General features: G+C 42.2%; 2 protein-coding genes across 9 annotated transcripts in view; one reads left to right on the forward strand and one right to left on the reverse strand.

Annotated features, from left to right (window-relative positions):
- Positions 1-1,095, reverse strand: part of TMEM182 (transmembrane protein 182) — a 250,522-nt gene extending 249,427 nt beyond the window's left edge. For 2 of the 6 annotated variants that reach the window (XM_063788932.1, XM_063788935.1), the window contains exon 1: positions 984-1,079. The gene's annotated coding sequence lies outside the window, so the exon portion shown is untranslated. Of the gene's footprint in view, positions 1-983 lie in introns of all 6 variants that reach the window. The other 4 variants (XM_063788934.1, XM_016949196.4, XM_063788929.1 and 1 more) reach the window with 4 other exon arrangements.
- MFSD9 (major facilitator superfamily domain containing 9) lies at positions 1,015-23,449 on the forward strand. 3 transcript variants are annotated; one of them, XM_525839.8, is made up of 6 exons: positions 1,015-1,351; positions 5,597-5,684; positions 6,937-6,980; positions 11,054-11,183; positions 14,139-14,348; positions 18,865-23,449. In XM_525839.8, exons 1-6 carry the CDS (start codon positions 1,187-1,189, stop codon positions 19,650-19,652), a joined length of 1,425 nt encoding a protein of 474 aa, XP_525839.2. In that variant the 5' UTR covers positions 1,015-1,186; the 3' UTR covers positions 19,653-23,449. The 3 variants fall into 3 exon arrangements, with proteins under 3 accessions (XP_525839.2, XP_009441283.1, XP_003309219.1); XM_009443008.5 differs by having other exon boundaries at positions 1,102-1,351; positions 5,580-5,684; XM_003309171.6 differs by having other exon boundaries at positions 1,104-1,467.
- Positions 23,450-25,161: the final 1,712 nt, after the last annotated feature.

Consider the following 25,161-nt stretch of genomic DNA (forward strand, 5'->3'; position numbering starts at 1 on the left):
AGTATTCCACTTCTCCCTATTCAGTGCCACCTCCCATGAGAAACTTTGCAACACTGAATTTAACAGATCTCAGAATTTAGCAACCTACACAAGTAAATTGAGATTTTGAGCAAAATCTCAGTAAAATGTCAGAGTCTTCTTGATCCCACAGTGAAAGAGGAATAAATAACAAGTTCTAAAGAAAAGAGGGGCTAGTCACTATTGTTAACATTTATTACTTACCATGTGTCATGGGCTTTGCTAAGTAATTTAAAGGCATCTTTTGGTGTCATGCACTCACTTAATTCCTTTCACTGCACTCAGAATAAACCCCAAATCTCTGTTATGGCCTTCTGGGTCCTAAATGGTCTGCACTCCTGCTGACCTCTCAGTTTGATGAGGAAGTTTCAGCCACACATTATCTTCTTTCCACTCTTCTCAGCTTACATGTCACCTCCTCCAAACTGCTTTTCTAAAGTAGCTCACTCCCCACCTCATTACTTTCCACATCAAGACCGTGCTTCTTTATATTATCACCATATTATTTTACTTATTTTATGCTTTTTCATTGCATGTTTAGTATTTTTATTTATGTTTACTTACTGCGTGCTTATTATTTTTACTCCATGAGACTGTAATCTCAACTCAGGCATAGACTATCTATGGTTTGTTCACATTGCACTGCACCAGAAAGGATCTTAAGAAGCATGTGTAGAATTCTCACACCTCTAGAAGTTGGACTACATTATTTCCTACTGCTTTTTAAATAGGCAAACGAAAGCTTGGAGAGCCTCGTTAACGTATCCTAGGTCTGTCACAACCAACTGGTGGCCAGGGTCTGTGGATCTTCAAGCTGGAGTTGGTCACCTCCTAGCATAACTCCATAGGAGGAAGTGAAGCTCAATACAATTCCCTCCTGTCCTCCAACGATAGGGGCAGCAGGGTCTGTACCCAGAGGAAACAAAGAGCATCATCATTATCATCACAAACTGGTGTGTGCTTACCGTATTGACGATGTGCCCAGTCCCCACCTCGCCTGAGACCAGAACTCCCAGCCAGCACCGGCCACGTACCCGCGGAGCTGCCAGGTAGCACCCGCCCCCTCTCTCTGCGCAGGCGCGCGTCTCCTGCTTCCGCTCGGGGCGGGGCTGGGCTCCCGGGGTCGGTCCGCGGCTGCTGCTGCGTCCGACCCCCGGCCGGCGCGGGTATGGAGCTTGGGGGTCACTGGGACATGAACTCGGCCCCGAGGGTGGTCTCGGAGACCGCAGAGCGGAAACAGGAGCGGAAGACAGGAACCGAGGCGGAGGCTGCCGACTCCGGTGCCGTCCGAGCCCGCCGCTTCCTGCTCTGTCTCTACTTGGTGGGCTTCTTGGTGAGTGCGAGCGTGGGGGCTGGGAGCAAGTGCTGACTGTGTTCGGGCCTGGGGACCCAGGCGGTTCTTGGAGCTTCCGGGGAGCTCCCAGGGAGTGGGAACCCGCAGCCCGCCTGGTGAGTGCCTCACTACCTATCAAGCTCTCCTCTTGCCCTATCACCCACTTCAGTCTGCATCTGGCCACACTGCTTTATTGCCCCTCGCGCGTTCTCTTGCACCCCGTTCGCGGAACGTCTTCCCTTCCCTGCCTTTTGAGAAGCCCTGGCACCAACCTCAGGTGTGACCAGGTGTTAAATGCTGTGGCAGGTGCAGCTTTTCCAGGGCGGAGAACAGGGGTGTGGGCAGGCTTGGAAAAGCCCAGCTGCTGTGCGGCTGCTGGTGAGGTAGGGACACGCAAGCCTTTTTACCAGAACAGGCAGGGGAGGCCGCTCTTGACCCCGCTTGGACAGATTTAGGCACATTTTCACTAGGATTCTTGGTTGACTTAAATATTTAAAAATGCAGATCAGAGTGAATTTTACCCATCTGCCTTTCGACAAACTGCGCATTGCACAGCGTAGGTTTGGTTTCATCATGATGTGTGTGCCTGTGGTTTGCTTTTTTACCAGACCAGGCTGGAGAAGCCGCTGTTGATGACCCCACTTGTACAGAATTGGGTGCATTTTCACTAGAGCTCTTGGTTGACTTGAATGTTTAAAAATGCAGATCAGAGTGAATTGTACCCATCTACCTTTGGACAAAGGGTGTGCATTGCACAATGGAGGTTTGGTTTCATCGTGTGTGTGTATATGTGTGTGTGTGCGCGCGCGTGTCCTGGTTTGCTCCCTGAGTGCTAATTTCCCACGTAGAATGGAAAGTTTAGTAAGCTGATTCATGGCATTTCTGAACACCTGCCATGTGGCAGGTGCTGCGGAGCTTCACTATTGTAATCCACAGTTCTGCCACAGAAGAATTCAGTCTTACAAGTAAGCTGATGTTGGTAGTTTCTGGGCCATTATCTGCAAGAACCCTAGATCCACCTCTGCACTCCTCCCTTTCCAAGGCTAGGCCTGATTCAGCCCTGAGTGTTAGCTAATCCAGTATCTTGAGGGTAAGGAAGCTGAGATAAGTGTCAATGGGAGAAGGCTGCCTTTGAGGCCTTGAGGCCTTGAAGATAGTATCTGATGGCACTGGGCCCTGGCAGGGAGTCATCGTTTTCTGCCCAGATGCAGATCAAGACCACCACTTCTCCCAGTTTCATGCACTCTCCATGCCACCACCTCCATGCAAGGCGTTCAGTTGGTAGCAACTCTATGTTGAGTTAATAGTTAAGATCACCATGAAAGCATGTTCACCAAATTGCTGCAAGCCCAGAAACACAAGGTCTTCAGGGAGGGTGGCTTTTTAGAGAGGATTTCTCTGCCTCTAGGCCATTGCAGGATCCACCCTCCAGCTCCATGCCTTTAACTTCAGAGACTGGCACTCCTTCTGACCACTATTCCTTTAATCTAGTAGTTCATTCTCAGCATGGGGATGCTTCTTCTACTTTTCAGTCTAGGCACCTAGAATTCACAACCAGTGAGTATGGGTGGTTCTTGGAGAGGAGTTGGCTGACATCCAGCCTTTTTAGTTATGGGTCCCAAGCTACTGCTGTCCTGTCTCAGAAGGGACTTGGGCTGGTTCAGCCAGATGAAAACATTTGAGCCCTTACCTGGAAAGTCCAGACTAGGGTTCAGAGAATTTGACTTAGAATTCAAAATAGTTTTAGTATTAGAATAAAACAAAGCAATTCGCAGATCATTTGTTAAGGTCAGCCTTCCAATACAGATTTGAATATTCACAATTTAACATATGTTTTCTTTATGCTGTGTATTTGGCAAGTCTAATCTAGCAAGCCTGATACAGAATTTTAATAACTTTAATAATGTATTCAAGAGAACCATTAGGTGTCTCATATCTTAAGGGAAAAGTTTATGGTTTCCCAAAAGTTGAAAGAGTAGGGATTTTTTTAATGGAAAATATTGTAAACAATTAAAATATATGAAGCTTTATATGAAAGTCACATAAAGCTACCTAACAGATGATTGTTAGGTAACATCTAAGGAATATTATACATAATTTAGTTATTTTTTTGACATATTTAGGGATGTAGAGACCTCTAAGATTCTTGGACAAATGGTTTCTGAATGGGAGAGGAAGGGAACAAGCTTAGAGAAGTCATTTGCCAAATTGTTCTGTTTTAGCAGTTATCCGTACTTCCAAGTTTTAATTTGTTTAGGAGGGAAGACCAAGATGACCCTTGAGGCCCATTTTGTTTAGGATGCTTAGATGGTGATGAGATCTATTATTTCAACCACTTTTTTCCTCCAGATACTTGGTGAGATTTGTTTTCCATCCCATCAGCTTTATTCAGGTGATAATTCATTTTCATTGAGATAGTCCAGTAATCAATAATTACTGGGGTTCCTACCCTGAAAAGAGTCTTGAAACTTTTGAGTGTACATATTCATCAATTTTTATTGAAAAATGTTGATATTCAGTGAAAGTTTAAGTGGCTCCTTCTGACATGATCTTTTTATAAGTGGTTACATGCACATGACCAGATGCCAAATGCAGTGATTTTGGAGAAGCTATGGATTGAGAAGCAGAAAGGAGTTGCCTTTTATAGTAAAGGAGAAGGCAATTTTAGAACAGAACTTCCTGAGAGGAAAGATTCAGTGGCCAGTCTCCTTGGAAGAATATAGTACTTTTCAGACTCACCAAGTGCTAAAGTAATACCAATCATCAGTTATTGCCTTTGAGTCTGTATTTTCATACTTACCTTCCATAGAGCTCAGTCTCTTGACCTAAATATTTCTCTCCATCTCTTATTTAGGATACCCATTTTATTAAATGATATGTTGTACTGGGACTTTTTTTTTTTTTGGAAAAAAATGGTTATTGGACAATTGAGTTTCCTTTTCTGAAAGATCCAGAAGATTCAATAGGTGGCTGGTACATTTTGAGTCTTTTAAATGTATAAACATCAGTGGGCTGATGAGATGCAACTGACAGCAAAGCCCAAAAGAAATGGACTTAGACCCAAAGGAAATTTTAAGTAATGGCAATATTGAAATAATAAACCATCACTCTGGTAATGTAATTTTAAGAGCTAATTATAGTCACTTGATATTAGATAACAGGGTCATCTAAAGATGTAACCATGGAAAAGGCCCACTGAAAAGAGTATGTGGAAATTTATGTATCTATAGTTATATGAATGTACAGCTACCAGGACAGGGAAGGGGGAACAAAAGATTAACTCTGAGCTCAAGGAAAATACATATTTCATGCGAGTTCTTTCTTTCCAACTAACCAGCTGTATGAAAGAAGGAATTCAGGTCGAATATGATGAAAACTGTGTGTGTGCAATGTTTTTTCTCCCACTAAACCAACTGTAGCAGGTAACCTAGTGAGAATAAGAACAAAATTAAAAGAGAAGTTAACAGTCTGTCTATTAACTCAGAATACCTAGCAAAAAGGACCTGTCCTTATCCCCAGAACTGAAGAAGGGAGAAGACATGTTTGAGCTTACATTGTTTTATTAGGCCTTTCTCAAGCATTATGCCACTTAATGCTCATCATATTTCTACCAGGCAGGTATTACTGTTCTACCCTTTGCAGATGACAGCACGGAAGCTTGGTAACTTTAAGTAACTTTCCAAAGACACATGTTTAGTAAGTGATGGAGGTGGAATTGAGAACTGTCTGCCTGACCCCAAAGCCCATTCGCTTTCTATGACTTAGCTGCAAAACACTGGCCTTTACCTAGTGCACCAGCTTCTTCCTTCTTGCTTTACTGAGCCTTTCTTCTCAGGTATTATTTTATAAGCTTATAAACTACAGGTCCTAGGACATTAGCCACTTTCGCCAACTCCAGAAGGAAACATATTTTTAAGCAAGTGCTGGTTCACCAATAAATACAAATTATGACTGCATTTTTTCTTATGACTTATCCACAGAAAATATGGGGTTTTTTGTCTGTTTTGTTTGAGGAACTGTAGCATATCCTCCTTGAGTGTAAAGTTAAAACGGATCCCAGGTCAGACTAATCCAGGCATTTGCAAGTGGCAGCGGATTTGTATGGCATGCTATGGAATCCAATTATGATTTCTTATGTGTTTAAAATTTTAGATAGTGGTTTTATTTTTTAAATTAGTTTAAATTTTTAGGTTTACTAGTTTGAAAAATACTAATTTGAGTCCATCAGCATTTATTTTGTTTTAGGATTTGTTTGGTGTCAGCATGGTTGTGCCTTTATTGAGCCTTCATGTCAAGTCCCTTGGAGCAAGTCCAACAGTTGCTGGAGTAGTAGGTGAGTGGTCGATATTGCTCATTTTTAGAGCACTGAATCTTAAATCCTCTGAACCAAGTACCTGAAAACAATTCAATTTTGTATCCAAATATTATCCAAAGGTAAGTGGGAAATGAGATAAAACAAATTTCCAGAATATTTTAAAATATTACCCTATAGCAAATGCAATTCCTTTTTTCTAGACAACGTATGTTCAAAGAGATTTTGAGATTTGAGCACTATAACCAAGTCCCATGCCACTAGTGGCAACAGGTACTTATGGGGCCTCTGCAAGGAGCTGGCTGTGTGTATAAAAGGGTAGGTACATGTGGACTCCTGCCTACAGGAACCCTTAACCGAATGTGAGAGACCAGGGAAACATAATCTACAGAAATTACACCTCGTGGGAAAGGGTTTCGGTGAACATTAGCCAATTAGTTGCAAGCTTCTCACACCGTCACCAACACATCATAGATATTGTAGGGTTTCTCTTCCTGTGCAGCATAAAAATTCCATCCAGAAGTCATTGATTTACCAAAAAGGCAAGAGACAGCAGGGCTTAGGACTATGCTAACTAATGGGAAATTGTTGAGACTAACAGCTGTTGATCATTCACAAGCCAAACAAGCAAGTGTTTGTGGACAGTCTTGTACATAATATTTGTTAAATCATGGTCCATGCCGTGATTTGTATTTCCCTCGACAAATGTACTTGGAATTACACTGGACCACCCAGCAGTGTGAAGGTTTTTGGGAAAATCGGATAGGGCACATTGCATGATAATGGAGGTAAAAGAGCTCTGTAAAAAAAAATAAGTTCTTTATAAAATAAATCATTTTATAAAACCATTACACATTAGAAACATAAGAGACAATGTTAAGATTTTAAGGCTTAGTAGGGTTTTTCCAGAATTTAAATTTCTATTCCCCTGAGTACTCTCTATGCTGTTTCATAAGTTGAAGCTACACAATCTCATATGATGGAAGGACAATCATACAGCGTCCATAACGTCACCTTTTGCCTTTTTTCTCTCTTCTGTTTGCCCTCAATTTTTTGAAAACCTTTTGTTAGAAATTGTATTACTTCCATTTTGTTAGAAATTGTATTACTTCCATTTTTCCAAGTAGAAAAAAAAAAAGATGTGAGATAATTTAAAACAAAAAGGTATCTTACCCTAATGTTTTTCTGTTGGTTTCTGTGTAATTGTTATCACATTAATCCATTTTTGTGATAGCTCTAGCTGATTTTATTGTTATTGATTTGTTTTTTACAGGCTCCTCCTATGGCATTTTGCAACTGTTTTCTAGCACATTGGTGGTAAGTTATCTTCCATTTGGTAAAACATGATCACGTGTCTCATCCATCACAGATGTAGTAAAATTGGGGACTTGAAGTTTATCAAAAAGTGATAGATTTGGGATGAGAACACCTTTAAATTGTAATATGTTCTTCCTACAATTCCCTGCTTTTTACAGACAAAAAGAATGTAAACAAAAGTTATTACCAATTTTAGGCTGGGCGCGGTGGCTCACGCCTGTAATCCCAACACTTTGGGAAGCTGAGGCGGGTGGATCACGAGGTCAGGAGATCAAGACCATCCTGGCTAATACAGTGAAACCCCGTCTCTACTAAAAAAAAAGATACAAAAAAATTAACCAGGCATGGTGGCGGGCACCTGTAGTCCCAGCTACTCGGGAGGCTGAGGCAGGAGAATGGTGTGAAGCTGGGAGGCGGAGTTTGCAGTGAGCCGAGATCGCACCACTGCACTCCAGCCTGGACGACAGAGCGAGACTCTGTCTCAAAAAAAAAAAAAAAAAATGTTATTACCAATTTTATTATTTATTTCACTTCATTGACAGTAATCAAATCCATTTATATTTCTGCTATTCTATTTAAAGTTGTTTATTTTGAACTAAATAAAAGCTTTTTTATAAGACTTAAGTGTATAGACAGAAGGGGACATTTGGATTGGCTGATTGTATATGTGCGGCATGGAGTAGAAAGATCCAGAGGTGGCCAGGCATGGTGGCTGGCACGTGCAGTCCCAGCTACTCAGGAGACTAAGGTTGGAGGATCGCTTGAGCCCAGGAATTCAAGTCTAGCCAGGGCAACATAGGAAGGAAGACCCTGTTTCTAAGAAATCAAAAAAAAGAAACACAGATTCAGTGGTGACCTTGTCACTGCCCTACTTCTGACCACTCAGTTGTTTGAATTTCAGAGACCTTACCTGATGTCCCCTTCTCTCTCCCTGTGCTGTTTACTGTGATCACTCTGGTCTGGAGACCTCAGCATCCAGTGGTTCAGGCGGTTCAGTAGAATAGTCTATTTAGTCTCACAATTGATCAGTAGTGACTTTGGTCTCAATAGCTGGCCTGGGGGTCTCATATTTAAGGAACAGAAAGTGTACTTATGTTTCCCAAGAGTTGCTTCCTTGTAAAATATATTTTTAAAAGAAATTCAGTCAGATTCCATAATAAATTCTTAAATAAGTAAACAGCTACTTCCTGATTTATTGAAGTACTTCATATATTAGATTTCCATTACAATAATAGTGTTAACCTCATTTAAACTTTATAGTAACCCAGCAAAGTAGTTCGGTATCTTTCTTTTATATAGGAGGAAATTAAGACCAATTAAGATCCACATAGGTTAATTTGACTAAGCCACCTAATTTCAGTATTTAGACTCTAAGCCCATATTATTTTTTTTCTAAGAGTCATCTGTCATTGCCTTAATGATATAAAATGGTAAATAGGTAACTAGAGTTATCAGATTGTACAGGAGAGCAATGCACTTGCTTGTCAAGCAGAATGTCGTATTTCATGTTCTTTCTTGTGAGAGAAAAGTTTGAGTTACATCTTAGTAAATACCTTTTCTCTTTATTTGTAAACTCACTCCCAAAATATCTGATGTGTGTATCTGTTAGAGCTATTAGGTCACAGTGTATGTTAATTCTTTTAATGTTTTCTCTTCCTGGACTCTGGTCTTCCTGAGATACAGACCAGGCTTACTTGCTTAATTTTTTTATGCTCTTACTTATCAGAGTGCCTGGCAATAGTTAGCACTTTATGAATGTAAATTTTTATTGCTAACTATGACTCTACCCTTTTTTTCAGATTTTCCTTTGTTGTTTTATGTTTGTACTTACACAGAACATTTCATATGTCTTTTAGCTGAAATTTAATGAAAACCTTTCTTAGAAAGCCTTAAGATACAGAAATTCCTAGCTAAAATTTCCTTTTTAACCCATACTTCTGTAAGCACATATTTTAATTATAAATTTTACCAAAAAACTTTTAATTTTGAGAACAAATCTTTATACAGAAAAAGTATATTCTGTCAGATTTGGCTAATGTTTTTAAATAAATGTATTTTAATAAAAAATGATCCATTTATTAAGTACCTATGTGTCAGGCCCTGTTTTGAGAACTTTATTTCCTCTAATCCTTATAATAACCAGCCTCAAAGGGTGGTTGTGGGTCTTTAATGACTCATTTTATATTAAGCACACAGAAAGTGTTGAGTGGGGAAGATAATCTCTGAGGCAGATATTATTCTTGTTTTACAGGTAGAGAGACTGAGGCATAGAGAGGTTAGCTCATATGTCCGAGGTCATGGTGGAAGGAATGATGAGTTCAGCGTTGAGCCCAAACAGCCAGGCTTAGGGCCAGGGTGTAACTCCCAGATTATACCACTGCCCTGTGAGTACAAGGAGGCCAGTAACCCTTTCCCCAGATCAAAAGAGTATGGGGAATTTCTAAAATTCATTGAAATGAAAATTGGGGAGTAGGATTGAAGACACCTATAGAAGGATGACAGTATTTTGGAAGATTTACCTTAAAAATATTTTATAGAGGAAGTTTACATCGTTATGTAAAGGGATCTTTCGGCCCCTTAAGAAAAAGATAAACATATCAATAAAAATGGGGAGAGGGCATGAACAGGTACACTTGGCAATTGGCATGGAGTAGTGGCCTGTGAGATTCCTTCCATGGTTAGTGGAGAGGGTGAGGAATGGTTGTGGAACATCACTGAGGAAGGAGGGACGCAGGAACCAGCCTCAGTCACCTCCCAGCCGGGACTATTGGAGACCAGCCCATTGTACTGGAACTGGGGGTCATCCAGGGTTTCACACAGCATGGGGGACCCTGTTTCTTAACTCTTTTACACAGTGCTCCATTGATAGTATGGTGTTTAGTAGTTGTTGTTTTAAGGCAGTGACTTTTTTTTTCAAACATAGCTTCACCCAGAACATCAGTGTGTGAAATGACAGGCTTCCTCCTGGGCCACCTCTGTGGTCTTGCTCAACATCCTTACTTGCATAGAGTGTTCAGAAGGGAGCTACGCCAGGCAGGTTTCTGAGGCTTCCCAAATGTGGGAATTCTAAGGGGACAGAAATGCTGCCTTACTTGCCTCTCTCAAGAGAAAATGCAAATAGTACACAAATTTTAAAAAAATTATCAGGAAAAAAGGCAAACATAATTTTAAAAGATGCTGCTTAACAAATCTGTAGATTTTAAACATTGACAGTAGCAGTGCTGGTTGAAATACAGGGAAATGGAGACTGTTACTGTTCTAATTACAGTATATATGGGATTACAAATCTTTCCAGAGAGTAATTGGTCAGTATATGGCAAATGCCTAAAAAAAATGCCTGCATAGAATTGGAACAACTCCAATTCTAGGGGTTTGTTCTAAGGGAATTTTTAAGGGTATCTGTGGAGAATTTGCTATGAAGATGCCTATTGTAGCGTTATTTATATTTTTGACAAATTTTTAAAGAGCAAAAATCTAACAAAACTATTTGTTAAATAAATATTGGTATGTAGTGGAATAAGGAATGTGATTAAAATGGTAACAAAGGCAAAGTTTTAATAACATGGAATGATGCTTAAGTCATATTAAGTAAAAAAGCAAGTTACAAAATAGAGCATATTGTATGACCACTTTGTTAAAATATAGGTACATTTAGGATTATGAGGTATTTTTGTATTGGTCATTTTGTTTTTCAGTATTTTCTAAATTTTTTAAAAATGTACATGGTATCTGAAGAGTGTAGTTTTATAAAGAAATGAGAATGGAGACAATAATGAGGCTTTATAAATTATACTTTATCATCTCTCCTGCCTTTCTTAGCTACCAGATCATCAGACTTTTTTGTTTGTTTGTTTTTGGACCAAAAAAAAAAAATACATTGTGTTTTTCCATTCACTGTGTGTGAAGATCAGAGAAAATAACTTACTCTGACAAGTGGCATCGTGGAACTGAGCATCTGAGGATCTGACACTGAATCTTCCATTGTTTTCCCCTGGTCACTTTGTTTTGGTCATTTGCATGGTGGTAGTCGTTACCGTGGATGGGGTCCAAGGGCTTTTTCTTACTTTCCTCAGGGCTGCTGGAGCGATGTAGTGGGAAGACGGTCTTCCTTGCTGGCATGCATTCTATTCAGTGCCCTGGGCTATCTCCTTCTCGGAGCAGCCACCAATGTGTTTCTGTTTGTCCTGGCTAGAGTCCCGGCAGGTGAGTGACTTTTTTTTTTTTTTTCAAACGTAGCTTCCCCCAGAACCTCAATATGTGAAACTGCAGGCTTCCTCCTGGGCCACCTCTGTGGTCTTGCTCAACATCCTTACTTGCTTAAAGAGTGTTCAGAAGGGAGCCGTGCCTGGCAAGTCTCTGAGGCTTCCCAAATGTGGGAATTCTAACAGGCAGAAATGCTGGCCTGTGTGTGTGTGTGTGTGTGTGTGTGTGTGTGCACGTGCACGCGTGCGCGAGCGTGTGTGTGTGTCTATGTCTATATCTAAAGCCTGTTCCTGCTGGACATTGCCTCTTTGATTAGCACTTACCTAAAGTGCTAATTACAATGGCAGTTGTGACTATAACTGACACCAGCAGCTGCTGGCCATTGAACATTTAGCATGGGCCAGGCACTCTGCTATCTTGACCAAACCTGGAGTCGTACTTGACAGAGCCCCTTGCCCCTCAGAGCCTGTCAGCGTGAATGATCACACTACTGTATTGGGACTTGTCTCCTTCCTGTTTATCTTACTCTACATCATTCAGTAAGAATTTGTTAAGTGTCTTTGGCCAGCACTGAGGTTCCTGTTCTGTCCCTTGGTGAGCCTGTAGTTTTGTAACTGGGCTTCCTCACATCAAATTGGGATTCACTTCTTTAGCTTTCCTGTAGCCTCCTTCTGTCTGACTGTCAGTTAGCGGGGACACTGGGATTATGATACAGCAGCTTGTGGACGAGTTTGCTGTTTCCAGGCTCGTCTGGACTGTTTTTAACATTTTGAACTAGCTTTTATTTTGTCCATTTTTTGAAACACCTCCTGTGAATGCGGCGTAGCGCTTGGTGGGTATATTATTCCTGTAGAAGCTCTTTGTTCTCTCTTTGCCGTTCTTAGGAATTAGAGGAGTTTCAGTGTCTCTCTTACTGTACCTGTCAGAGCACTGGCAGGCTTTGCTACCCTGCTTGACAAGTCAGGGTCATTGGGCACCATCTTGAGTTTTGTTAAACTGCTTGCTTTTAACTGACTCCCCAAATAAATAGAGCATCAGATAACTCATTTTAACATAGACGTGATGATCAGCTGACTCACCTGGGATTTCCACACCATTTCTGTGGAATATATACTTTTTTCATTTACTCTGAAAGTCTGTAGAGTTCAGCCCCCCAACATTCTTAACCATGCCTTTTTGTTGACTAGATAAATGCTTTATGAAGGTCTTTGCTTAAATGTGGTCAGTTGTCTTTACAAACCCCGGTACCACACAAAATCCAAGTGACAGCCATTGTATATGCATCTGGTGTTGAGTTTATTGTCTTTGGTGGGCAGCATGTCTTTCTATAGTATAACACACTCCACCATTATGTGGTATGTACTGTTCATAATTCTAAAGAAGCAGATGGGGAAGATGAATAAGAACGTAGAGTTGTTACAAAATGCATTGAGATTTGTGGGGAGGGTTAAAATGTTTTATTTAATAGGAAGTGAGCCTGAGCTTAAGTAGTGAGAGTTCTCTTATATGAACTGTCACTATGATCTTCACAAATGAGAGCTATACATAAAAACTCCTCCTTGCCCATGTAACCTCCACAGTGTTGACTGGTCTGTGAACAGGAGCAAGCCGCGGGGGGCTTCACAAGGTTCTGCTTCACAAAGTCAGTTGTGGATTCAGATCCTTGTGTCCTAAAAATGAACCACTGACTTCAAGTCAGTGCCTGAGGTTTAAGTGCCTGAGTTGGACGCCTCATTTTCCATTCCACTCTGTCCACCACCCCAACCTCTGAAAGAGAAGAGAAGCTTAGGCTGGGTTGTTCACGGGATACTCTTACCACAGTCTTCGTCCCTCATGTATGTAAAGTGAACCTGACATCAATACAATTTCAAAAGGAATCATAGAACTCCTGCGAGACCTATGGAAATCATGTTCTGGCCCAGTCCTCTCTGACATTTAAGGAAACAGGTCTAGGGAGAGTCCATCTACCTAATTCCAAAAGAGATTTATACATTTGCTTTCCAAAAAGGCTGGCTGTCAGGCACACAACCACACTACTTTTGAGGCAGAGCTGGGAATAGATTAGTAGGACGAGTGTGTTGAAGCACTCGGCGGCAGCACAGTGATGTGCAGAGTGAGACTGCCCACGGGAGATCACGGAGAAACGCTGTGTCACATCACACTGGAGTGATTCATGCAGATCCGCCAGCCGCATTTATTCAGTTTCTACTATGTGTTGATCAAAATAGTGGGCCGCTGGTTACCAGAATCTGTCAGCATGTTTGCAAGTGTGGTTTTTCTGCACTTGGGGGGTCTAGGGACATAGGAGTCAAATCCATCTGCAGAGATACGAGGAGTATAGTTGTCAGTTACTTTAATTTCTTATTAAAAGTTATATCACAGCATTCAATTTGTTCAACAAATTCACAGGCCTCTTACTGGTAGGAAATCCATTGGTATTGGTTCAATGATGGTGCTATCAAATTTCTACTCACTCCTTGTCCTCTCCCCAGCTCCGTTTCTCTGTTCTTTGGTTTATCCTCAGGGTCAACCTTAGGGCTGGCCATAGAGTAGGCATGCAGTAAATATTGGCTCAATGAGTTAATGTGTAAAGAGTGAAAACTCACTTTATGGAAGCCACCGTGAAATGCAGGCGTAACTGGGAGACACTTGGGAGGTCATGACAGGAGGTGGGCAAGCTGAGGGTTAAGGGACTTGATTGCCAGAGATAAGGTGACTGACTAGGATCAGAGTGCTAGGCCAGGAGTCCAATTACGGTGGGATAGAACCGGCAGACCTCAGAGGCTCAAAGAAAAAGAAGATCAGATGCCGTGGTGGTATAGTGGTGAGCATAGCTGCCTTCCAAAGAAACCAGAGATCAGAACTCCATCAGGGATAGAGGTTAAGCACAGAATCATAAGTGAGATACTTATGGTCTGGAAAAAGTTACAGAGCATGTTTCTCATCCCCTTGCAGGTATTTTTAAACACACTCTCTCCATCTCAAGGGCTCTACTTTCTGATGTGGTTCCAGAGAAGGAACGGCCGCTTGTAATCGGACACTTCAACACAGCCTCCGGTGTGGGCTTCATCTTGGGCCCCGTGGTCGGTGGCTATCTCACTGAATTAGAGGATGGGTTTTATCTCACAGCCTTCATCTGCTTTTTGGTCTTCATTCTCAATGCTGGTAAGTTGACAATCATGAGAAGATTGTTTTGTGTATTCATACGGAGCAATCTACCTACTTTTATTTCTTTGCAATTCGTTTTTATCAGAATAGACAGACTCATCGTCCAAAAACGAAAGTCATTTTGAGGAACCCCCCTAGTGTTTTCCACAGTGGCCGGTGCCAGTTTACATTCCCACCCACAGCGTGCCAGAGTTCTCTTTTCTATTTTTTTTTCTTTGTTGAGACCAAGTTTTGCTCTTGTTGGCCAGGCTGGAGTGCAGCGACGTGCTATCAGCTCACCGCAACCTCCCCGTCCCGGATTCAAGCGATTCTCCTGCCTCAGCCTCCTGAGTAGCTGGGATTACAGGCATATGCCACCATACCCGGTTAATTTTGTATTTTTAGTAGAGACGGGGTTTCTTCATGTTGGTCAGGTTGGTCTCGAACTCCTGACCTCATGCGATCCGCCGCCTCTGCCTCCCAAAGTGCTGGGATTACAGGCGCGAGCCACCGCGCCCAGCCCAAGAGTTCTCTTTTCTCCACATCCTCATTAACACTTATCTTTTAAAAATATGTCTGTATTAGCCCTCCTAACATGTGCGAGGTGATTTTTCATTGTGGTTTTGATTTGAATTTCCCTGATGATTAGTGACATTGAACACCTTTTGTTTTTCCATCAGCCACTCCTTGGAGAAATGTCTATTCAGATTTTTTGCCCATTTTTAAACTTGGTGTTTTTTTGTTTTTGTTTTTGTTTTTTTTGCTGTTGAGTTGAAGGAGTGCCTTGTATAGTTTGGATATTAACTCTTTATCAGATGTATGATTTGCAAATCATATCCACTGTGCAGGTTACTGTTTGCTTTGCAGATTGTTTCCAGGTTGCTTTTTCACTTTGCTGATTTGTTTCCATTGCTGTGCAGAAGCTTTTTCGTTTCAGGTAGTTCCATTTGTCTATTTTTGGATTGGTTTTGTTGTTATACCTAAGAAATTATTGCCAAGGTCAATTTCAAGAAGCTTCTACCTTCTTTTACAGTTTCAGGTCTTATGTTTGTCTTTAATCCATTTTGAGTTGATTTTTATCTTTAATCTATTTAAGTTGATTTTTGTAATGTGATGTGAGGAAGGGATTAATTTTATTCTTCTGCATGATACATATTTTAGTTGCAATTTAAAAGGGAAATCTTTTATTTTTAATGTATTTAATATAAATTTAAATACAATTATGGAAGTAAGAAAGAAAGACTATGCAATCTCCTGCTACAGACCCCCAGGTGTTTCTATCATGGTAATGCACATGCCTCACAGCTGTCACAGTGGTAGGTGATGGGCAGACCCTGCCCCTCTCTCTGCCTTCCTCCATACATTCTGGCCACGCTGGCTTTCTGGTCTACCGTATGTATGCCAGGCTTATTCCCATAGGAGGGCATTCTACCAGGCCTGTCCTCTACCTGCCACATTCATCCCACATCTGTTATTGGCTCTCTCTTTTCAGCATTCAAGACTGAAATATCTGCTTCCTTAGGCCTTCTCTGACCATTCTGCCTAAAAGAGCTTAATTTTCTTCATAGCTTTCTTGAAATTATGTTACTAGTTTGTTTTACTGCTTACATTCTGTTTGTTCCCCCAAATCAGTAGGCGGACTCCATGAGGGAAGAGATTTTGTCAGATTTACTCACTGCTATCACCCCTGTGCAGAATACACATTGGGCCGGGTGCAGTGGCTCATGCCTGTAATCCCAGCACTCTGGGAGGCTGAAGCGGGAGGATTGCTTGAGCCCAGGAGTTCAAGACCAGCCTGGGAAAGATAGTGAGACCCTTTCTACAAAAAAATGTTTTTTAATTAGCCAGGCGTGGTGACACATACCTGTAGTCCCAGATCCTCGAGAGGCTGAGGCAGGAGGATTGTTTGAGCCCAGGAGGTCAAAACTACAGTGAGCCGTGATCACACCACGGCATTCCAGCCTGGGTGACAGAGTGAGATCCTGTCTCAAATAAAGACATACATATATACATACACACAGACACACAGACACACACACACACAGACACACACACACACACACACACAGGACTATGAGCTCCTTGGATGCAGGGCTAGTTGTTTAAAATGTCTTTCTTCTTCTTCACTTAGAGAGTGGTGCATGGCTGGCCCTTGGATAAATGACTTCATAAACGAGAATTCATGCTAGGCAGTTTTCCTTACATTTAATGATATTGTACTTTACTGCAGCTTTTTGAATCTTCATATTCAAGGTTCTCTTTTGCATGATGATTTCCGTATTGGGTTAGGATGTCAGACCCAGGAAGCAAAGTTCATGAGCTTATTCTCAGTCCTCACAGAAATACATTATGATTTGTTGCCAGGAATTTACTTAGCCTGTAACTTGAATCAGGAGGGGTGGCCTGATGGATTCACATAAACCTAGATAAAAGTCTCAAACACATGCCTCGTTGATGTGACCAGGTATCTTCACATATAAACGAAGGTACATGAATGTGGTATCATTCAAAATTGAAAGTCAGCATATAACAAAGGAATTGGTTATGGAATTCTATTTTGGATCCTTCAACAATAGTGCCATTTAATATGTTGCCCTATCTTAAGCCTATAAATGGGTCTAAGCAGTTAGGAAAACATTCCGCTGCAAGTGTTCCCAACTACAATGGCTTCAAGGAAGAGGGACTTGTTTTTCCAACATAAGCAACTTGAGGATAGGCAGGCTGGGGCCAATAGAATAGCAGAGGAGGAGAGGGAGGATGACCTGGCTAGACAGCACACACTGTCCCACCCAGGGCTTTGGCCATTCAGTGCAGTGAACATAATATCGTGCTGCTTTCTCATCCCAGTCTTGCCATCCTTTACCCCCGAGTGACTATAGCTGTTTTCGTCAACGCTTTTACTCCGTTAGCTTCTTATATCCTCCTCTGATCCGCCACTTTGCCTGAGAAAGCCTTTTCATTGTGATTTCTGTTCATATGGTTAGGAACTCCAAACTCTGGAGTCTGACAGACTCAGGTTCAAATCCCTGCTTTGCCAGTTTTTAGTGTGACCCTTGGGCAAATTGTCTCCCATTTTTTCATCTATAAAATGGGATAACAAAACACATAGCCTTGTTATGAGAACTGTAAGAGGTTCTGCATACAAGCAGCTTACCCCAGAGCCTGAGGTAGGATTGCATAGACCTTGTCTTGTTTGTTAATATTTTCTTAGTGTTTCACACTTAGGAACTCCATGAATATTGGAAGGTTGGACAGATGGATGGGTAGGTGGGTGGATTGCTTATAGTAAGCACTGAACAGAAGTTAGTTGCCATCATCATCATCATTTTTATTATTTTAATTCTACTTTTTTAGTTCATCAGCAATAATTCTTTCACATCTTTATCAATATTCTGTGTAATGTTCAAGGGCCCTTTTAAGATTGAATTATTAAAAGTCCACATCCTCCACGTTCTCATGTGGTTGGTTTTCCGTTGTAAATTTGTCTACGGCTGAAGCATTTATACAATATTTGGAGAAATGACACACAAATGAAGTTGCTGAAAACAACATGAAGCAGCACTGAATAGCCACTGGTCTGAGCTGAACTTTTAAGTGCTCTTTAGCACTTAAAAAACAGTAGGATAGAGTTTGGAGGGATGTCCTAGAATGGCAAGTTTGAATTCAGTTTTAAGAACACTTTTGGGCATGGATTGGCAAGAGATCAACAGGCAAGAATGTGCTAGTCCTAAGAGGACAGAGGTGGGATCATCTGAGTGGCGGTTAGAGCCACTGCGTAAGGTTGTATATGTTGTGGTCTATGAGAATGGTGCCCCCTGAGGTTTTGCAGGTGTGACCTGCACAAGCACTAGATGACCCTGACCTGGGACAGATCCAAGCAGGTGCTTCCCAGGGAGAGTTGGCCAAGCTGTCCCTGCCCATCGGTCAAGCCAAGGCAGGCCGTCACATATGTGGCAGCCTGCACTTGCCCCAGCATGGCCCTTATATTGCAGTCTGGTTGCCTCTTTTCTTATCTGAACCCCTTTTTAGGTTTTAGTGTCTTGAGTACAGTGTTTTCAGAGGCCTTTTCTGTGTCAATATATTTCTATGTTTAGCACTTAAGAAGCACTCCATGAATATTGGATGTCTAGATGGTTGGACAGATGGATGGATGTTACGTGGACAGACAGATAATGAATGAATAGGCAGAGAATTAGAAAGTTAATAAGGGAAGAATTTAAATTTATAACAATTCAGATATGAAATGATGAGACGTAGAACACTATCATAGGCTTTTGAGCTGGGAGGAAGCAGTGAGTATTTTGTAGGTATCGTGGTGTTCTTTTTTAAAGGCAAAGAGTCTTTTGCCAAAATCCTGATGTCAGAATAAAGCCATAGGAATGGTGAAAGACTAGATACAAAAATACAGACTAGTAAATTTAGTACCAAAATATAGATTAGTAATCTAACACAAATAATTGTCCCTTCCCCAAGGAGGTAGTGTATGGATTCAGTGCATTCAGATGCTTTAACGGGTCTCATGCCATTTTAACAGGTCTCGTTTGGTTCTTTCCATGGAGGGAAGCAAAACCGGGCAGTACAGAGCAGGGCCTGCCATTGCGAAAGACCCATGTGCTGTTGGGAAGGAGCCATGATGCAGTGCAGGAGGCAGCCACCAGCCGCGGAGCCAGGGCCAGCAAGAAGGCTGCCCGGCCCTGGGTCGAAGTAGTGTTGGCCTTGCGGAACATGAAGAACCTGCTGTTTTCCGAAATGTGGGACATATTTCTGGTGCGCTTGCTGATGGCCATGGCAGTCATGCTGTACTACAGTAACTTTGTCCTGGCCCTGGAGGAGCGCTTTGGGGTGCGGCCCAAGGTGACAGGCTACCTCATCAGTTACAGCAGCATGCTGGGGGCCGTGGCCGGCCTTGCCCTGGGGCCGATCCTACGGCTGTACAAGCACAACTCGCAGGCACTGCTGCTGCATTCCAGCATACTCACCTGCACACTGCTGCTGCTCTACTCCTTGGCCCCCACCATGGGTGCAGTTGTCCTCTCCTCCACTCTCCTGTCCTTCTCCACTGCCATCGGCAGGACGTGCATCACGGACCTCCAGCTGACCGTGGGCGGGGCCCAGGCCAGCGGCACCCTTATTGGCGTGGGGCAGTCTGTGACTGCAGTGGGCCGCATCATCGCCCCTCTCCTCTCGGGGGTTGCCCAGGAGGTCAGCCCTTGCGGCCCCCCCAGCCTGGGCGCTGCGTTAGCCTTAGTGGCCATTTTCATAATGTCTCTAAACAAGCGACACTCTAGTGGTGATGGGAAGAGTAAATTAAAAAGTGAGTAGATGGATTTGGACAACGTAAAGCAACAAAATTTGAGGTGGTTGAATGAGGGCCGGAGGCCATGATGAAAAGGGCACTTTGGAAAGGGTTGGGGTGGAAGGGAAATATTTCCGGGTGGGTGTGAGCTGTTGGGCTTCCAGGTCAGCTCTTGGCCATGCAGCCATGCCTGCAGGATGATCAGAAGTCACGGCACCTCGTGGCAAGGTTAAGACTGGAGCAAAGCTTTTCCAAGGTGAGCGTATTCAGCGCTTACCTGGAAGTCTCTTCTTCCCACCTGGGCTAATCAGGTTACAATTTTCAGGGGTAAACAAACTACCAGCTACAGGATAGGGAAGTGGTGGTGGAATAAGAGAACATAATAAGATACATGGGGGAAGGGAAGAAACCACAAGCATTTTCCTACTGAAAAATAGGGTGACATGTCAGTCAAATTCTGATCAACTGGAACTTGAGTTTCCAGTTAAATTCCATACACTAGGAGGGAGTTTTCTATCAAAATCCTGCAGATTGAAGAAGCTGGTTTATTAGAACCAGCCTGTCGCTTTTCAAAGCTGCTTAAAAATAAGATACTGACCTCACCCCTAGAGATGATTCAGTGGGCCTGGGTGGGGCCAAGAAATCCGTGGTGTTTTGTAAGCACTGCTGGCGATTTCTCATGGCAGTAAAGACCACACTGCGACTGCACTGATTTTGATTAAAGTACATAGGCTTGGCTGTTTTTACACAGCTAACTAAATTTGGACTCTTAAAATTGTGTTTGTAATCACAATGTGTTACACCTTTCCCAGCTTTCAGCAGTTGTACTGCATGATGGAGCAGCGGGCCCTTGGGACCTGTTCCCTGTGCTCCCTGCCTCTGAGAGCCCAGCTTGCTCTGAAGTTGGACTAAACCACTTAGATGCTGAGGTTGCCAGCCTGCTCCTGGAAGCCTGCATTCCAGTCAGGTTGCATCCTTCTGGTGCTGACAGAACCCAGTGGTGAAGCCAAAGCACAGGAATGCTTTTAAAATGAACAGTTTATGCAGAATAAGGGTCAGGTGTCATGCCAGACCAGAACTTGATGCTACTCTGTCTTGTGTTAAGAATCATTTCCTGGCCAGGCTCGGTGGCTCACGCCTGTAATCCCAGCACTTTGAGAGGCTGAGGCAGGTGAATCACTTGGTCAGGAGATGGAGACCATCCTGGCTAACGTGGTGAAACCCCGTCTCTACTAAAAATACAAAAAAATTAGCCGGGCGTGATGGCAGGCGCCTGTAGTCCCAGCTATTCGGGAGGCTGAGGCAGAATGGCGTGAACCTGGGAGGCGGAGCTTGCGGTGAGCCAAGATTGTGCCACTGCTCTCCAGCCTGGGCGACAGAGTGAGACTCTGTCTCAAAAAAAAAAAGAATCATTTCCTTTATTTTTAGTTTCACGCCTGCAAACACAAGCGTTCTGTTGATCAACGGAAATATTTTGATGTGCCATTTCTTGTCTAAACAAGTTTCATATACAGCACCGAGGGGGCCACGAGAGGCAGAGGCCCAGACAGAAGGTGAACATAGCCTTGCAGGGAGACATATGCCAGGCAGGATGACCATTGGGATTGCATCAAGTATTAATCAGTTACTTAAGGGCTTCCTGTCAGACAGTTGAAGTTCACATTCCTTTTACTTTTCTTAATTAGTCCACTAGGATGGTATGCCTGTTTTCAACTTAACACATGCATCCTTTTAAATATTTTAGTACGCTACAGTAATTTGTCATATCTTTAATATTTATTGTTTGTAAAGCAGTAAACATTTCTGTATTTTAGAAGTCATGGAGTAAAATCAAATATTTATGATAAATAATTGGAAGTATGCTTTAGTTTGAAGATTGTCCTTTTTCCTATCTTGCTGCAAGGAAAAATGGACTTCTGATTAGGTTTTACAATTGTGAACTTTTATGTAAATGTTAAGTGCTTTCGAGGAGACCAAACTATTATTAATATATAAAATGGCCTTGCCCTTAAGGAGCAAATTAAATGTCATGGAGATTAGACTCAAAAGGCAATAAATAATCGAGGGTTTATGCAATGAAATAGAATTTCAGAAGAGTTTGGATCTCAAAGATTGTCCTTCACTCTCAGAAATAGGCAAGTTTCTTAAAAGCCCTTATAGTCGTGTTTTTATTTTAAAAATCGTAGCACTTTATTTTTGAAGTTTAAAAAGCCCATAAGCTTAATGAGTCTTTATAATCAGACACATGGAAATATAGAAAACCAAAGACTGATCTTAGAATATAGAGTAGAGAGACATGTTTGTTATTATCCGCTAGTGACTTTAGTATTTTGTTATGTGATGTTTTTTAGGTGCACCTTTTCTCATGACTCCTTTTACTTTATCTAATGTCTTCCTCTTTAAAGTGTGACCCAGAGACCAGTAGCATCAGCATCACCTGGGAGCTTGTGAGACCTGTGAACACTGAAGCTCCAGCTCAGACATGTTGGGGACCATTTTAATAAGATACCTAGCTGATTTTTTGCACAGCAAACTTTGAAAACCCCTGGTCTAATGGGTAGTATTTGTATCACTTATGGAATATAATCTCAGGGAAATTAAATCTGCTCAATTAACATTTGTGGTGTTTCATTTTTTAAATTCTCTTGAGTAACTTCTGTAGCCCTTTCCAGTGTCAGGTTGAGCCACATGAAGTTGCTATTTTTGTAAGTCAAAAATATCTTCATAGGGTTCAACTCACTATTCTATGGAATCTTATTTTAGAAGTATTGAACCTTCCTGAAATGTCTGTGAAGGAAGTGTCACCCTTTCCAACACTCTGCCAGCCATAACTGCTTGGGAACAGGTCTCCGGGATTTGGGTTCCATAGAGCGGAAGGTAGGCCTCTGCCCTCATGTCTAGAGGGATGAATAACATTCTGAAAAGGTGCAGGGTGTGTCTGGTCACAGGCGTCACCTGCGAGGCTCCAAACTCAGGCTGGACGGCCCCTTGGGGAGTGAATTCTGCAAGAGTTGCACCTGGGGCCAACAGAAGGTGCTGGAATCACTGATTCTGTATCCCGGCTACATGCCTTAGACCACAGGAACCAGACTGAAGCACCACAGGTGTTTCTGTGAACATCTGGAGTTGGGAATCACTGAGTTAGATCAAGAATGGATTCGGCTGCCATGCTCGGGTTGAGATTGTATTCACGGGTGAAGGGGAATGACGGAAGAATTCCTGCGGTAAAGTGCTCTGAAGACACTCCTGTTTTAGAAAGAGCTCTCTAGCCGCAGCGAGGAGGATTAACTGGAGGCCCAAGGAGTAGTCTGGACTTCGGGGCAGTAACTTTAGGGGGGCCCTGAGGGAGAGCTGGTCGGGAGGACAGGGACAGCAGGCAGAGGTTGTGGCCCTCAGGGCAATCGCAGGAGAGGTTGTGAATAATTCCCAGGTGATGAGTGTGCAGCTTTGAGGAATTTCAAAGGGTTGCTTGGCGTCTTTTCCTGAAGACACTTCTATAAGGTATTTAGAAATCTATCAGGAGTGAGAATCAGTCCAGTCAGAAAATTTTAGGCATTTGGGCAACTGCATTCAGAAAACAGCTGTTTATTTGGAATGCATAATAAAAGCCATGAGACTGAATCTCCATGCCTCTTTGCCTCCTAGTAGCCATCAAGAAGTCCCTAAAACAGGGTTACCACAGATTTAGCCAGGATGATGTGTAACAGCTTTTCTTGGAACAGGTTGATGGATTAAAATAACTTTTTTTCAGCCCTAATGTTTTTTTCTTGAATTTGCCAGTCACATGATAATTTTCTTCAAAAATAAAACTTTATAATTGTAATGAGGTACTGTCATTTATTCTTATAAGTTGTATTTTTAGAAGTCACTGATGTGTCTTGCTACATATTTCAATTCAGGATCCAGAAGTGCTTTGAAAAATGTCATCTCCAGTATGCTAGAACACATCTTAATATTAAAAACAAGGCTTTGGCTTTTAAAACCATTATGCAGATACCAAATATATACGTAATCTGACATTTATACTGATGGCCAGTAAGTAGGGGACAGTTGATCCTTGAACAACACAGGGCTTAGGAGTGCCAGGCCCCCAAAACGGTAGAAAATTTGAGTGTAACTTTCGACTCTCTAAAAATTTACTACTAAGAGCTTACTGTTGACATGAAGCCCTACCAACAATATTAATAGTCGACTGACATGTATTTTGTATGTTACATATATACTGTATTTTTACAATGAAGTAAGCTAGAGAAAAAATGTTAAGAAAAAGAGAAATAATATTATTAAGTGGAAATGGAATCACAAGGGTCTTCATCCTTGCCACCTTCATTTTGAGTAGGCTGAGGGGGAGGAGGAGAAGAAGGGATTGATCTTGCTGTCTTAGGGGTGGTAGAGATGGAAGAAAATCCCCGTTTAAGTGGACCTGTATAGTTCGAATCTGTGTTGCTGAAGGGTCAACTGTACTTTTAAGGTAACATCTCACAGTAGGATTTATTTCTAGTTAAGCAGATGCACAAATACTTAGATCTCTCATTTTTCCCAAACAGGTATCTAAACACCATTTTATAGATAGCTGTCTACTAAAACAATAAAAGCAAAACTTCTGTTTTCCTGTTTCAGTATATTATAAGAAGAAACGTTTATTTATGAGATGGAGTCTCACTCTGTCGCTCAGGCTGGAGTGCAATGGCACAATCTTGGCTCACTGCAACCTCTGCTTCCGGGTTCAAGCAATTCTCCTGCCTCAGCTTCCCGAGTTGCTGGGACTACAGGCACGCGCCACCACGCCCAGATAATTTTTGTATTTTTAGTAGAGACAGGGTTTCACTATGTTGGCCAGGCTGGTCTCAAACCCCTGACCTCAGGCGATCTGCCCACCTCTGCCTCCCAGAGTGCTAGGATTACAGGCGTGAGCAACGGTGCCTGGCCACTGATTCTTATTTTTAAAAGTGACTTAACACAGCTTGTATTGTTCCTTCCAGGGAGAAGATAATTATAAACATTAAGGAAGGAGTGTTAATTATTGCTGATAACTTACACAGCGTAAGAATGAACTGTAAGGATCTTGTTTGAACAAAGAATTGTATTTTGATCAGTCTTTATACTACATCTTGATACAGTTCTTTTTTCTAAGCGTCCACTGTAGAGGAAGAAAGTGGTTAAAATACCTGTTAATGATTGCAACTTATAACATGGATAGGAGACAGTCTTCCTTCAAGCTTACCAAAGAATCTCCATGCCATTTTGAGTAGTTGAGACACAGCCTCTTATCCAGACAGAACTAGTTTTTTGTGTGATAGCTTACCTACCTACACCTGTCCCAAGTTTGCTTAATGAAATTGAAACCACATGAAATATCCAAGGCAAACCTAATAAAGGTGTTCTGCCGCTGACTCGGGCTGGACCCTTGTGGGGCTGTATGTACGCGACTTGGTAGGTGTTTGCCTTAAGTAGTCTGTTCTGTGGGGCTGAAGCGTAGGCCTGGCCATCTCAAAGCCTAACATCTGTCAGGCCCAGTCTGTGACGTCACTGACA

The sequence above is a fragment of the Pan troglodytes genome, chromosome 12 (assembly GCF_028858775.2).
Source record: "Pan troglodytes isolate AG18354 chromosome 12, NHGRI_mPanTro3-v2.0_pri, whole genome shotgun sequence".
Lineage (NCBI taxonomy): Eukaryota > Metazoa > Chordata > Mammalia > Primates > Hominidae > Pan > Pan troglodytes.